Source organism: Abrus precatorius, unplaced genomic scaffold (genome assembly GCF_003935025.1).
Source record: "Abrus precatorius isolate BTA unplaced genomic scaffold, Abrus_2018 Scaffold3, whole genome shotgun sequence".
NCBI classification, from domain to species: domain Eukaryota; kingdom Viridiplantae; phylum Streptophyta; class Magnoliopsida; order Fabales; family Fabaceae; genus Abrus; species Abrus precatorius.
Genome location: NW_020874373.1, coordinates 35,785,821 through 35,802,209, shown reverse-complemented (window position 1 = coordinate 35,802,209; position 16,389 = coordinate 35,785,821). Strand labels below are relative to the sequence as shown.

Genomic DNA, 16,389 nt, shown 5'->3' with positions numbered 1-16,389 from the left:
CTCAAGGCCCATGATCCGTACCCAACCCGGTTTTAAACTTTCGGATCCCTTCCTTTTGTTCAACGACACTCTCCGCCTCTTCTCCCCTTCGACGGCGCCATTGACAAGTTCATGTAAGCTCTCTCTCACTGTCACTACTTGTTTCCAGCATCTGCAGTTTCATTCATTCATTCATCTACTCTACAATTGCATGTGTTTGTTATTCATGTGTTGTTATAGCGTGAATGACCTTCGTTCACAGCGTGACTGTGACCTGAACGGTTTTGAAGTTTTGTTTCCGGAATCACGTGTTTTGTTGCTACAGTTGGATTTCGTAACGAAATGATAAAGAGGAGATTCTATAAGCTTGATCACGGTGATCGTGATGCGTCGAATGCGTCGTCTTCATCTTCAGAATCCGAGGTTGAAGTTGAAGCTGAATCTACTGAAGAATCAGAGGATGATGAAATAGTTGAAGTGAAACAGGATGATGATGAAGTTGGCTCTACGTCTTCTGGTTGGTTCATTAACATATTGGTTACTGTATTATGTTTTTCTCTGGAATGTTTTCGGTTATGTTAGCACTTACTAGATACATAGGGTTGCATTAACTTATGTTAGTTTTTTCATAGAATCATGGAGAATTTACTATTACAGTAACTGGAGTGAGTGTTTATTATAACGGTGCTTGTTATTTGTTATTGTTGATCACTTTTTAACATTTCTCCCATTATTTTGGCACTATTCAGGGTATGAAAGTGAGGATAGTTCTGCGAATGATGTTAATGTGAACTCAGCAGGTACGGTTTGTTTGAATTGTTTGCTTGAGTGCTTGTCCTTTGGTGCAGATTTTGTATTTAATTGAAAATATTTCATTATTTCTAGTGCTTATTTCACTATCAATGTTAAAGAGCCTTACTCTTTCAATACACACACACAAGGAGCCTAGTCAAATACAATTTGTGCATCCCATGTGCTATTTTTGGTTTAAAGTCAACATAGTCTATTTCTGGGATAAGAGCATCTGTTGTACTGGCTATTTATGTGACACTATTTCTGTAACATGTACGGCTTTGTTCCTTGGAACTAACATTGATGTAACACCAGGTCTGCTATCTAGTGAAGATGATGCTGGAACTATAAATGAAAGACAAATTCTTATTAACAGGGAGTTACCTAGTCAATCTGATTTGGAAAAGTCTAATGTTTTGGCTGAAAAGAAATCCTTACCATCAGCTATGCCATCCTATGTCTTAAAATGCAAATCGGTATTTAAGTGCAGGATATGTCCTCGGATTATTTGTTTGTCTGAGGACACCTTGCGGGATCATCTGCAGTCAAAGGTAATGTGCTTTTTCTTCTGGTGGCGTATTATCCTTGAGCACCGACTTTTATTACTTATGCCAGTTCTTTAGTTTAGTGAGAAATCAACAAACTCCTACCTTAATTATTCTTCACAAACGAAAACACTTATTGCATTGTGTACAGCTCTCCAAAATATGGTCGATCAACTTGGAGAGGATAACTATCAAATTTTACTTGTCATTGTGTAAAGCTTCGTATTGATCTAATGATGACTGCTATTACTGTAGAGACATGCTCGATCCGAAAAACTACTTATTGAAGGTAGACTTAAGGCTATGCTTAACAGTGATGGGGAAATTGAGGACCAAGAGGTCTCAGAGATCCAAACCAATGATACTGAGGTTGGTTCTTCAACAGTTCAATTGCATCCTACTGAATTGAATTGAATAAATTAATTTATAATTACATGCTCAGTTGAATTGCATTCTACTCAGCCAAATAAAAGATTACATATTATTGAATTGACGAAAAGAAACTAATATATAATTAGAGATGCACGGATGACTAAATCATTTCTAAACTTTGTAGGATAATGCAAAGAAGAATTACAAAGGACCGAAGCAGCATGAAAAGAGATTGAGAAAGAAGGTAAAGAACTTTGTATATCAACTATCAGCAAGATTTTAAATTGAGCTCTGAAGTTTATTAAAATATTTTGAATGGCAGAAGAGTGACAAAGCTAACACAAGAAAAAAGCTATCAACAAAGGGGCCAACCAAGAGAAGGCGAAAGAAATGAGAACTCAATGTGTAGTTTTCACCGTTGCGTGGAGCAAATTTTCCCACTACTACCAATTGCCTTAGGGTGCGTAGTCAGTGTAGTCTGGTACATGCTCTCCAGATGGCACCTTTTGAACCCTGTAATCCTTCCCCTTCTGTTTGATAGTTTCCTCTTTCTCCATCCCATTTGAATTGTTCAATATTGCTCTCCTCTTCCTACAATGTCAGATCATTTGATTTAGTTTTTTCTTTCTCTCTTTCTATTGAGCATATTCACGTAGCCAACTTCACAGTTGCCATGTAAATTGTAAAAATTATTCAGATGATATATCGATGTTAAATTGGCATTGTTTAATTGGTGAAAAGATGTAAGGAAGGATCGATCATATCTTTAAATTGTTAAAGAAATCTGGCTTAATAATATCAGTTGTTTAATGAGATTTGATTGCTACGAAGCGAAAAGGTGCGTTTTTAAGAGAGAAAGTGTGATTATAATTATTGATTGAAGAGTTAACAATTTCTATTGTGATAAAATAACAAACTAAGAAATTAAAATATCAATAATTGGTGTTTGAATTAACAGTTATAACTGTATTTTTCCTCTGAAGTGTATCCGTTTGGCATCATTTTAAGGATTAGTTTCTCTAAATAAAAAGTCTACTTTGATGGAAAAATTGAGGAATTACAATTGTAAATAAAATTTATGGTAAAATAGATGTGTGTATAACAAATGATGATTTTTTTAAAAATTATAAAAATTATTGATCTTTACTCTCTTTTTTTTGTATTCAAAATGAATAATCAAGTCATCAGTTGATGATTAATAAAAAATTTATGGAAAGTGAATGTTTCATTTTTAGGGTATAAAAAGTGAGATAAAAAGGAAAAAGAAAAGAAAAGTATGATGACAAAGAAAGTGAAATAAAAGGGAAAAAAATAAATAAAAAGAGGATGTAAAAGAGAAGTTAATATTTACAAAGATAACTTCTAAAGTTATTAGTAAAACATCACATTAATAATTGAGATTGTATATATTATATATTTTAATTTTTTATTTCATAAGATTATACATTTTTATTTTAATCCTTTATTCTAACAAAAGGCAAATAAAAAGAACTGAAATGAACAAAGTTTGATTACATTTAAAGTTAAGAAAAAAAGAAGAAGTAAATATTGGCTGTGTTATCCTTGCAGTTCCACCAGGGTGAAAGGAAAACACTCCAGGGCGAAACTCATAAGTTTTGGCGCCATACACCATACCTATTTAACCCCTTCATTTCTGAGTTCCCATTCTGAATCCGAAAATGCTCCTCCTTTCATTCCAATTCCTTCTCCCAATCTGAACCCTCATGTCTCTCATCCATCAATGGATTCCCATTCCCAATCTCAACAACAAACCCTAGACTCCACCCAGTTGTACCTCACCGCTGTCCAAACCCTCCAATCCCAGCCCTCTCCCGCACCCTCGCCCTTCCCCCCACTCCCTCCCTCCCTTCCCCACTCCAAACTCATCCCCAAAACCCGCTTCCTCGTCGACGCATTCCGCCATGCCGGCGACTACTCCCTCTCCTACTTCCTCTCCCACTTCCACTCCGACCACTATACCGGCCTCTCCTCCACCTGGTCTCGCGGCATCATCTTCTGTTCTCCCGTCACCGCTCGCCTCCTCCTCCAAATCCTCAACGTCCCTTCTCCCTTCGTCTTCCCTCTCCCTCTCCGTCAACCTCTCATAATCGACGGCTCCGATGTCACCCTCGTTGACGCCAATCACTGCCCCGGCGCTGTCCAATTCCTCTTCAAAGTTCCCCGCGCCGATGGAACCTTCCACAGGTACGTTCACACCGGCGATTTCAGGTTTTGTAAGTCCATGATTTTGGAACCCGCTCTTGCTCATTTTATTGGTGCTGATGCTGTGTTTTTGGACACTACCTATTGTAATCCTAAGTTTGTTTTCCCTTCGCAAGATGAGAGTGTTGATTATGTTGCCGGTGTTGTGGAGAGGGTTGAGCGTGAGTGTGATGGTAGGGTTTTGTTTCTTGTTGCTACTTATGTTGTTGGGAAGGAGAGGATTTTGCTCGAGCTTGCAAAGAGGTTTAAGCGGAAGATACATGTGGATGCTAGGAAAATGGAGGTTTTGAGGGTTCTTGGGTATGGGGAGAGCAGCGAGTTTACGGTGGATGGATTGGAGAGTAATATTCATGTTGTTGGGTGGAATGTGTTGGGGGAGACTTGGCCTTACTTTAGGCCTAATTTTGTGAGAATGAAGGAGATTATGACTGAGAGAGGGTACTCCAAGGTTGTGGGTTTTGTTCCCACTGGATGGACCTATGAAGTGAAGCGCAACAGATTTGCGGTTAAGTCGAAGGATTCATTACAGATTCATCTTGTGCCTTATAGTGAGCATTCGAATTATGATGAGCTCAGGGAGTATGTGAAATTTTTGAAACCGAAGCATGTTGTTCCGACCGTGGGTTTGGATGTTGAGAAAAGTGACAGTAAACATGCTATCAAAATGAGGAAGTATTTTGCGGGGTTGGTTGATGAGACGGCCAACAAGCAGGAGTTCTTGAGGGGTTTTCATGGTGGCTCTGGTGAAGTGGATTTCAAGGTTGAGAATGATGTTAGTGATGGTCTGAAACAGGAGCAATGCACAGAGAAAGAAGTCAAACCACCAGAAGCGGAAGGTGATAAAAGTATTAATCCAGAAGTTGCTGAGAGTTTGTCCTCATTTACGAGAGAAACTTGCATGCAAGATCACACTTTGCTGAATGATGAAGAAAAAGAGAAAATCATTCAAGAAATTAGTTGTTGTTTGCCCACATGGGTCACCCGAAACCAGGTGTTAGATCTTATCAGCATCTCAGGGAGCAATATCGTTGAAGCTGTTTCTAATTTCTATGAACGTGAAACTGAATTTCACGAGCAAGTGAATACCTTTCAAACTTCTGATTCAACAACCAAGTGCTGCTTATTAAATGACCCTGACTCGCTCTCAAAATCATGCCTTAATACAAACAACACTTACAAAAATGTTGACGTTTTTCCAAGTCAAGATTCTAAATTAAATAACTTGAGGCATACAGTACCGAGTCCCATTTCTCCTGCTAAAAGGAAGAGAAGTAGTGACAGTAAGCCAAACAAAAAAGTCAAAGTCAAAGTCAAAGCAAAATCTGAATCAAGTGGTTCAAAGCAGTCCACGATAACAAGTTTCTTCAGTAAAGCAATTCCTGACATGCCTGGTGGTACTCAATCTGATAATTTTGGACCCAAACTTGACCAAAGCTCTAAAGTTGAAGACTTGTTGCCAACTGATGTTGGAACAATGTACAAGAATGAGATTGATCAATTTATGCAAATAATAAATGGGGATGAATCATTAAAAAAATATGCCATTGCTGTAATTGAGAAGACCGAAGGAGATATCAATAAGGCACTGGACATGTATTACTCTAATTCTGATAAACTTTGTGAAAATGAAATACCAGTTCAAGTGGAGTGCGAAATTGATAGACCCGTAGTGAAGAAATGTGTGTCAGAGGAAGTGAGAGTTATACCTGATATTTGTGAGCAGAAAGTCTTTAAAGATAATGTAGATACTACTCATTTATCTCTACCCTGTGAGAAATACAACCCTAAAGAACATGGTTTGTGTTAATTTCTCCCCAAAATATGTTGGTTAAGAAGTTGAACTACTTACTGTATTTACTTTTTATATTTACTCTATTTTCACAATCTGTCTTGTAAAGTGTGTATTCAACTGGCATAAATGAGCAGCATGTTGGAGTGATGGACAGCCTGCACCATATTTACATCTTGCACGAACCTTCAACTTGCTTGAGGGTGAGAAAGGAAAGATAAAAGCTACTTCATTGTTATGCAATATGTTCAGAAGGTTCCTTTGATACTATTTACTCTCTTTGTTTTATCCATTCCACTCCCTCCTTTATATGGAAATAATAAAACCATTTTTCCTGTAATTGGCTGATTTAGGAACATTATCTGCATGCAATTTTTTCTTTTGCAGTTTGTTGGCCTTGTCTCCCGCAGATGTGCTTCCTGCTGTGTATCTGTGCACAAACAAAATTGCAGCAGACCATGAAAATACGGCAAGTTTATTTCTGGTCTTGACAATTTAGGGTTTCTGACAATTTAAAATCACCCTGCACTGCAGTCTGCAAAATTTTTCTTGTCCAGTGGAGGTGAAGAGGATTTCTTTGTTCTAATTTAAAATTTGCCAGTAAAATCCTGCGGCCAATTTAACAATCACTTTTCTTAGAATAGATAAAAGAAAAAACTTATCTGCAAACATACATTGCTGTTTCTGGTTGTTAAGTGAGTATGGGAGTCTATCATATGGCAATTAGAGTTCTTAACTTTTTATGCATTAAGAAAGTTCCTTGTGTTATGCTACTATTAATGCAGGAACTAAATATTGGTGGAAGTTTAGTCACTGCAGCACTTGAAGAGGCATGTGGAACAAATCGATTGAAAATAAGGGAGATTTATAACAAATTTGGTGATCTTGGTGGGATCATTGTTCTCATAATTTTTGACTGTTTTACTAAAGCTATTCAATCTATGAGGATTTTGAATAACTATGGAATAACCTGTGATAATTAAAGGTGATGTTGCTCAAGAGTGTCGTCAAACACAGAGGTTGCTTGCACCACCTACACCACTTCTAATTAACGATGTTTTCTCTGCATTACAAAAGATAAGGTAATAACTTAACAACCATTCTGTTTCTCATTGTAGCTTATAACCTTACTAGGGATGTAATTTCCTGTTCAATAGTCAGCTCTTCAAAAATGTTTAATTTGGAGTTGTTACTAGACTTAGGTTCATGTTGTTATGGTGAACCCTATATGTGGAAACTTGTCATTTGCTTTGAATAATAATTTAAAAGATTATTCAAATGTCTCTATTTGAAATTTAGTTATTTTATTTTTTATTTTATTTTTCTCCCCATGCTCATATGTAATGTTCATCAGTATTCAGTGTACAAACAGGCAATGGAAGCACAATTCGGAAGAAAGGCATAATTGTTCATCTCATGCGTTCCTGTCGTGAGAAGGAGATAAAGTTTCTTGTTCGGACCTTGGTAAATATCTGATTTTTTCCCTTTTTTTGTGCATAGAAATTTGTTGGTGATGGTGGGGAGTTGACCCATTTCAAGGTCAATTCATGCCATAAGGCTTCATAAGGGTTCACATTTCTTGTTAGGTATTTATCTTGTATTTTAGATAAAATTTATCAAGTTACAATCGGGTATGTGGAAAGAAGACTCTAAGGAATTTGGATTTGTCTGATCTCAAAACAGATGAGCATTTCATGATTTTTAGCTACAATGCTGATGTCACATGTTTGTTTTTGTGATCACAATAATGAGATAGAAAGGGGATGTTCTCAGATTAAAAACAATTTAGGGAGACTACGAAGTCATACTTCTATTATACACTTCTTTCATTATATGTGGTTCATTTAGTTCATCAATAGCCATATCTGACTATATTGTGCGGTCTTTTCTCTCTACACATTGAGTTTCAAGATTTACTGTTCTTAATGTATGTATATAATAATGGGGGCTGGTAGTGTGCTGCTCAAATGCATTTAATAGATTTTTATCATTATATGTTAGTGTCCTTGTTTTCACTTTGGCTTCTTGTGTAGGTCAGGAACCTAAGGATTGGGGCAATGCTTAGAACTGTTTTGCCTGCATTGGCTCATGCTGTTCTTATGAATTCTTGCCCTAGTTTGTTTGAAGAATGGACTGCAGAAAATCTGAAGGAGAAGCTTCAGGTCCATTCTGTGACCATATGCTTTTTAGCTATGACCAAGTTTATGTACTGATGTGCTATTTTACCACCCTGTCTGCTTATAATGGTTGATATTATTTTCTGTCACGACAATTATTTTTCATATGCTCATGCCCTTTTCTATGTAGAGAAGAGCTTTAATTTAATAGGATAATAGGTTTTGTTACTCTATGAAAAAGGCAATAATTTATATATAAGAGTACTGATTACGTTATTAGTGAATATGTGTAGAAAGAAGCATGAATAACATACATGCACATCATCAATCTAGTAATTTCTTGAAATCCCTGTTTTATCTAGCAAAGGAATACTATCAGATTAGAGGGGCAAAAATTGCAGGAACAGAGGATTGTAAATCCTCCTCAGATAAAGGAAAAGAAAATACAAGGTGATCAAATAGGAAGAACATCAGTTGTATAATGCGATTCCAGAGGAGACTGCCATTGCCATGACCATTAGCTTGACAAGCTGCATTCTTAGACACCCAATTAATGTCCCCAATCAATTTGAGTCCTGTGGGAAATTCAATGGCAGAAACTTCTTAAATATTCAAGCATTATGCTCTGAACAAGTAGCAGCATGAATAATGCACCTTTATGAGACCATTTATATTCTATATTCCTGCCTACACCTGTAAAACTAATAAAGATTCCCTCAAATTCAGAGGATAGACCTTGATTTATAAGAACAAAAAGATCTATTTTTGTGTAACTAGCTCTTAAACAACGAAAAACAATTGTACAGTAGTTTCCAAATTTTATGGAACTTCAATGAGTCAGTGATTATATATTTGGTTTCAATTCTTAGCATTCTTTATTCCTTTTTCCTTTTGATTTATCTATCTTTTTTGTTGGCTCAAATGTGGAAGGTTTACCCTTCAATTTTTTAAAGTCTTCTGACTTATAACCATTTTCCAAAATAAGCTCTTGGATTTATTCTTTTGGCTGCAATGCTTAATTGGAATAACATTGATAGTTTGTTACATCCACGAGTTTTATGATGCTGGTTTTATGCACCAATAATGTTCTAAAAGAAATAGCCTTTTATATCTATCTATTGGTAATTATTTTTCCTCATCTTTGCAGGTCCTTTCTATGGCAGTTGTTGAAGCATACAACATACTTCCAAATTTGGTAAGCATTGAATATTTGAATTGTTAGTCTTGCCTGCATCTTTGTGATTGAAATCCTGCATTATGCATTTGTTAGGTTCTTGTCTACTATCTACATTGCTCTCTCACATAGTATAGTAGGAGATAGCAAGGCATGTGGTAAATGTTTCTTCATTTCTGAATGGCTGTTGCTGGAAGTGAGAAAGTATAAATGTTATAGGTGTACTTCAGCAGCATTGATTAATATGAGACACTCACTAGTTTGGGTAGATGACTATTATCAGTAATTTCTGTTGCAGTTTGTGTGAATATTGAATAACTTTTTTTTTTTATGTTAAATTGTTCTGACTTTCTCTTGTTATGTTTGTTCGTTTTGATGCTAACTTGTGAAGGATAATCTTCATAATTTTGACCCTATAACGCAGTCTCTTGACGCAAAAAATTTTCATTGTCATACTGTATGCAGGATCTCTTAGTCCCATCCCTCATGAACAAAGGCATTCATTTTTCAGTTTCAAGTTTATCAATGGTTCCAGGAATCCCTATTAAGCCTATGCTTGCAAAGTATATATTATTCCTTATATCATCCGTTTTTTAGTAGTTGATGATTAAATTTCAAGTTTGTAGAACATTTTTCTTTAACTTCAGGAGTCCTCACATTCTTTGTTAACAACCCCTGGTTTCTTTTCTTCTTTTGTATTTTCCTTTCTTCATAGGATCACCAATGGTATTCCCCAAGCATTGAAGCTATTTCAAAATAAAGCATTTACATGTGAATATAAGTATGCCCTATTCTTTAATCATCTATTTTCCTTTTATCTTCATGCTCTTCAAATCTCTCTTGACATCTCAATGCCTGCTACAGTGGACATGGAGTAGCAGGTAGTCATTTTAAAATCTTGGTTGGATATGTAATATTAATAGGTGATATGAAGTTTTGATCACAGCCGGTTAGTTTTTGTTAAAGTAATGCTAGTCTTAATTTAGTAATTTATCTACACTTCTAATTGCCTCAAATTTGAATGTAATAAAAGCTATATTGAGCATCTAGTTTGATGAATTGTGTACAGTTGTAGTGCATGTCTTCTCAGTCAGGTTTATATAAACTTCTTATGAAAACACATGCTATTAAGCTTCCTAGACTGATATTTTGCCTAAAAATTCCATGAGATGACTAAATTAGAAAAAAAAAACAATAATTGAAGAAAACATTTGTTTTGAAAGTAGAAACTATCTAAATTAAGGAAATATTTTAGTTTAAGAATTTGTGATATAGTTGTAGCTCAATCTGGCATATTTGATGATATAGTGAAAACTTATGTTAGTTAATAACTATGGTTATACTCATAGTGCAGTGATTACATGCATTGCAGTACAAAAATGAAGTTTTAAGAAATGTCAAAATTCAAATTGCTTCATTTCCGGACTGTAACATTTCAATTTCAGTTTTGTGTGAAACTCTTTCTAACTCTGAATTTCTTATTAGAACATTTTCTTGGATAGATTCAAAATTTTGATCTTGTTTTTATTCCATTAATAATATTTTTCAGTTTGGTGATTCTATTGAGTATTGAGATTCTCTTTGGCATTCCTTGTCTTTCTTGTACAAGGATGAATTGCATTTCTCTTTTACATCAATTGAATTGAGTTTAATGTAATTCCAGGTATGATGGTCAGCGGGCTCAAATTCACAAATTAGTTGATGGATCAATTCGTGTTTATTCAAGAAATGGGGATGAATCAACTTCAAGATTTCCTGATCTGATTGACATAATTAAGGAATCCTCCAAGCCTGTTGCATCAACTTTCATAATGGATGCAGAAGTACATAAACTTTTCATGCCACAAAATTCTTTATATTTGTATTTGTTAAATAAGCTCCTGTTATTCTCTCCTAATTTGTTGGTTCTTGTACCTTTCAGATTGTTGGTATTGACAGAAAAAATGGATATAGGATTATGTCTTTCCAGGAGCTATCTTCACGCCGGAGAGGTGGCAAAGATACGTTAATTACTACAAAGAGCATCAAGGTTGGACATTTGCATGCTTAAAATGAACTGAAAACTAATTATGCCTAAACCATAAAGCCATTAATTGAAAATTACCAAGCATAATTATATTCTAAAGTTGTTATGCTGGAGACTTTTTAGTTTGATTGAAGGTTTCTGGATAAAGTTGGCAATAATATGTCATTTTTTCTTTTAGATAAAAGAAGAAATATAATAAGGCAAAAAATAAAAAATACAAAGGGAAAGGGAGTATTAACCTAAGCAAACACAATAAAAACCAAGCCTTATCTCAGTTGGTGAGGTTGGCTAAACCTCCTAAGCAAATGAACAAAACAAAAGAAAACCAAGAAAATCAATGAGACAAAGCTTCCCAATGACTTGTCAGTCAATGAAATCCAAAGGTCATGTGCTTTACCCCAAAGAGATGCCAAACTCAGTTGTTATTTAAATTTAGGTTTTAATTAACTTAGATCAAAACCAATCTTTTAATGATCATAGGAATGTTTAATGAATTTCGCTGTTCTAATGGCTTATTTATTTGAAGGTTTTAGTATGTGAAAACATTTTTTGAATTATCAAGAACATAGAAATTTGAGACAGGTTGGAGAGCTCTGTTGAGCTAATATTTTTTTTTTACCCTATTTTTCTTCTCTAGGGAATTTCTTTGTGGTTTAGTTCCTTTGTATTTGTTGCTGTTGTAGTATTTCTTATCTTTCTTTATACTTCTCTATATCTCTTCTTCAACTCTGTTTGCAGTTGAACTCTGAATTTGTTCCCGATATCTTTTGTCAATGCAGGTGGATATTTGCATCTTTGTCTTTGACATCATGTTCGCAAATGGAGAACAGTAATGATTTCAAACCTGCTTTTACTCAAGTTTTTTTTTTTTTTTTTTTAATAATTGTGAATTTGGTTAAAATTCTCATGAAGTACATGTAAATGATTCTGTTAGCAAGTGATCTCTTGAATGCATAAGACAGGATAGTATATTGATAATAGAGGAGTATAGGTGGATAGTGTACAAGATGATGAAATTAATGCCATCTTGTGCATGAATGATAAAAACCATGTAGGGTAAAATTGTGACATTTTCTTTACTTATATATCACAATGGTGCTATTAATCAATGATGATCAAGCATATGGATCTCAAGTTAGAAGAAAAGTAGGTCTGCGTAGGCAGTGTTGATTTGTTTTAGAATATATAAGACACTCAGATTATCCTTAAGCAGTTGTTATTTTTTTCAATTACAGTCTGTACTGACCCATTCAAGTACTGCTTGCAGGTTATTGGGTTTTCCTCTCCGCCTTAGACGGAAGTGTATGCCTCTAGTCATCTTAGATTGTGAATCTTCTGCATTTTCTGGCTATAAAAAAATTTACTGTTACTTGAAATTACACTTTCATTTTAATCCCTTTGTATGTCTTGGAAATTGCACAGACCTGAAGGATTTGTTCTATGATGAGAAACCTGGGTATTTTGAATATGCAAAGGAAACAACAGTAAGTGCTTTAGTTTATGATTATCATTTTCTAGTGAAATCTATTTAATGTAGTTATATATATAAATACTTAAATGTAGATTGAAGCCGATGATGCTTGCATAACCTGTGAAGCCACATTAGCTAAGGTAAATGCTTTCTTGGAAGATGCATTTCACTCTTCATGTGAAGGAATTATGGTGAAATCATTGGATGTTGATGCTGGGTATTCTCCATCAAAGCGTTCTGATAAATGGTTAAAGGTTAGTACTTGTTCTACAAGACTTTTGTCACTTTGTTTGAGACACTCAAAAGCAGTTTTTAAATGTTTATAATGTTCCAACTCCAAGGACTCATTTTGAAGGTTAAGCGAGATTATGTGGAAGGATTAAATGATACTCTTGATTTAGTACCAATTGGTGCTTGGCATGGAAATGGAAGGAAAGCTGGATGGTAATTATTACCTCTCACATCTTTTCTGTCTATTCAAATCATTTAAGATGTTGCAATTGAACTTGCATTGACTTAGAAGTATTTTATCTCACATTTTTACTACATTAGTTTTGTCAAGGATCAACTCTCCTAACTAAATGCTTATGTTAGGTGGAGGCCAAAGAATGGTTTTGTATCCCTATCAATTCCATGTCATGCAAGGCACCAATTGTGAAAGAAAGAAATCTATTTGAAGAATTGTGTCTATATAAAAAGTTTCTTCCAACCAATTAAAATTGTTGTGTGTGGCTTGTATTTAGTTCTGGGCTTGATCAAATGTGTGATTGACCCAACAAACCAGCATTGTGACCTAACAAGGAATTTGCATTGGAGATTGGGTGGTAGATGTAGAAGTGAAGGGGCTGGGTGAATAGGAACTTGTAATTTAGTAGTTAGGGTAAAGAACCTTAACAGTAAACATATATTTGGTGCATTGGAGATAGGGTTTGAGTGTTGAGCAGTTACTTTCTGTGACCTGACTGTCATTGATCATAAGAAATTATTCTTTATTTCATTGTGCATGCTCTGAATTTATAAATTTTAATTGTAACCTGGTCTGAATGATAATTTGAAATGAAGATAGTGCATAAAAGTCAAAAGATGGACAGTAATTTGTTTTTGTGTTGAAAATTAAGGCAAATGATGGTCAAGTTCTGAAAGAGGCAGTTATAATTCTATATTAGGAAGTTATTAAGCAGTTATAGGTCAAAATGCAACAATTATAGTGGTGTATAAGTTTGTATTACAGACTTGTAAAAGACAATTAAGATGTTAGATTGTTATTTCTTGTGTTTTGAAGGAGGAAACTCCTTGTTAGGGGAAAAACTTGTGTTTGGACTCAAATCTAGCCTAAAAACCAGATGATTTCTGTCATTTATTTAGAATTCAGTGTTTATTTCTTGAATTCAATAGTGAAACATCTGTGCTATGTGTCATCTCAAACAAACGGTAGTTGTATCTAACTAAACGAAAATATAGAGGGATAACACTGATAACTATGATGCGTTAGCATGTATAATTCCCCAAAAATCTAAGCAACACTTTAGCTTGCAAAAGTTACTGATAGAGATTATAGGCAATGCTCTATTATTGTGATCAAAATTTGCAAGTCAAGTGACATCATGAAGTTTTATTATCTTGCATCAGTGGTTGATGCACTTTATATGATCACTAAAGAAGTTAACGTACGACAAGACAAATGGAAAAGGAAGTGGCTGAAAAGGGAATATGCATTTTTCTGTGGTGTCAGTCAATGGTCTTTTTTGGATAAGTGAGTTACTGCACTGTTTGTTTATCTGGATCTTTTACTGTTACAGGTATAGTCCATTTCTTATGGCATGTTTCAATCCTGAAACTGAGGAGTATCAAAGTGTATGTCGTGTGATGTCTGGATTCTCAGATTCATTTTACATAGAGGTATGAATAGTTTCGACTTTTCGTTAAAATATTCTTGGCTATGCCTGTTAACTCTTTCCTCTTTAGTTGAAGGATGTCATTGTAATAATTTTTTCCCCTAGTCCTGTCTTGGAAACGTGAACACAGAATCAATGCCAAATCTATGTCAGTTTTGCTTACATAGATTATAATAGATAATTAACCATTTTATGATGACTTCACAAATTAGTAGTCATTGGTCATTCATATTTAGGAAATTAGAGCACTCAAGGACACCAAACAACATTTTGGACCATGAAGAATGCCAAAGCAATTTTTTTGGGGTGGAGTAGACAATGTGTTGCTACTTGAAGAGAATATTTAAAATCAAATAAGTACTTTGTATAGCAGAGTAATCATCTTTTGGTGCCCTTCGTGGTGCAATACACTTTGTGGGAGCAATGTTGAGGGAAGTAGCTCGTTTTATGTCAGCTTGATTAAAGTTTTGCAGTTCAGAGTGAGTTAAAAATTGTATGATTATGTTAAAAACTTGTTAAAATAATTTGATCTATAAAGGCCTTCTATAGATTTACCAGCTATTTGCTATGGCCTACTTGCTGCATTTAGCATACGTGGGCTAGAAGGGAGGGGGTGGGGGACACAAGACTAAACTGCTCTTCAGTCTTATAACTAATCAGGTTATCATAACATTGTGAAAATGTTACATTAAATGATGTTGTACAAAGTGCTTATTTCTGCTTTCTTTTCCTTTTTGAAGTTCTTAACTTGGTGGCAACATTCTTTTATCATCACTGACGGGAAATTGATATTGTGCTGCAGATGAAAGAATTCTTCTCTGGGGACAAAGTCTTGTCCAAAAAGCCACCATATTATCATACAGGAGAGGCACCAGACATGTGGTTTGGTCCACAACTCGTTTGGGAAATAAGGGGAGCAGACTTTACAGTATCTCCAGTTCATCATGCTGCCATTGGTTTAGTTCATCCGTCTCGTGGTATCTCAATCAGATTTCCAAGATTTATTCGCTGTGTCTCAGACAGAAACCCAGAAGAATGTAGCACGGCTGCTGATATAGTTGAAATGTTTCATTCCCAGACTAGGAAGATGGATGTCCCTGCAGCTGAAGATTGAATATTGATTTGTTTTACGGTAATGATTTCTAGGTATCGGCTTACTGAAGATTTTGATGGTTTATATGTACAGTGTAGAAGTTATTAACGAAAAATCTATTGGCTTGTAGGCCTCATACAAATGTAGCTTTATGACATGGCACTTATTCTTCCCATATATAGCTTTAATATTAATACGTTGATTAATCTACTTGCCAAGCCTTATCACAAATGGCGACCACTTTAGTCTTTACTGTTGTTTGTCCTGCTGGTCCACATGGAAAAGGAGGTGCAAATGTTATTTTTGAGTGCAGATGGATCATTGCAATTCCTGAGTGCAGTAATTCCTAGGAATGCTACCATTCCTACGAAGAATGAACAATGTTACAGTTGAAGATAACCGATCAAAAGTCCTGATTGAGGCTTTTGAGGATGAAAGGTATCTTCCGGTTCCTTTCTGCTCCTCGCTGCCATATCATAGATGCCGGTGGTATCATGAACAGCTGCTGAGAACAAGGATCTTGTGATAAAGAATGGTTTGGGCATCAAGTTCCGAGTCATGATAATATTAAAATACTAATACTATGCTATTATTGGGGCTTGTTTCTTTTTGTATTTGTTAGTGTTTTCAAATGACAGGACTATGCGGATCATGGGTCTCTTTTGTGAGAAATCATTTTGTTCGAGGTAAGTTGATGATGTATTAGGGTTAGTTACCTTTTATGAACTTCTTTTGCATGTATAAAATTCAAACCTGAGTTTGTTTGATCTTTCAATATCAATATTTTTATGATTTTTTTGCATTTATTAAGTTGATTACAGTTCTATTTGTTTCCGCATTTTCTATCTCCGTTGATAGAAGGCAAACATTTTTTTTCTTTTAAAAAAATCACGTTAGTGTCTCGTAAATCACA

At 35.1% G+C, this 16,389-nt stretch overlaps 2 protein-coding genes across 2 annotated transcripts; both read left to right on the top strand.

Annotated features, from left to right (window-relative positions):
* The first annotated feature begins 71 nt into the window (after positions 1 to 71).
* LOC113863384 lies at positions 72 to 2,414 on the top strand. Its single transcript, XM_027496949.1, has 7 exons — positions 72 to 113; positions 305 to 496; positions 729 to 779; positions 1,087 to 1,322; positions 1,572 to 1,685; positions 1,873 to 1,932; positions 2,011 to 2,414. The coding sequence occupies exons 2-7, from the start codon at positions 322 to 324 to the stop codon at positions 2,080 to 2,082; spliced, it is 708 nt and encodes a 235-aa protein (XP_027352750.1). The 5' UTR covers positions 72 to 113; positions 305 to 321; the 3' UTR covers positions 2,083 to 2,414.
* Positions 2,415 to 3,429: 1,015 nt separating this feature from the next.
* Positions 3,430 to 15,782, top strand: LOC113862594 (DNA ligase 6). Its single transcript, XM_027495671.1, has 19 exons — positions 3,430 to 5,707; positions 5,838 to 5,955; positions 6,088 to 6,169; positions 6,486 to 6,588; positions 6,686 to 6,782; positions 7,062 to 7,164; positions 7,734 to 7,862; positions 8,965 to 9,012; positions 9,457 to 9,554; positions 9,707 to 9,772; positions 10,655 to 10,814; positions 10,913 to 11,020; positions 11,797 to 11,846; positions 12,285 to 12,319; positions 12,440 to 12,501; positions 12,581 to 12,742; positions 12,844 to 12,932; positions 14,288 to 14,387; positions 15,186 to 15,782. The coding sequence occupies exons 1-19, from the start codon at positions 3,430 to 3,432 to the stop codon at positions 15,495 to 15,497; spliced, it is 4,200 nt and encodes a 1,399-aa protein (XP_027351472.1). The 3' UTR covers positions 15,498 to 15,782.
* The last annotated feature ends 607 nt before the right edge of the window (positions 15,783 to 16,389 follow it).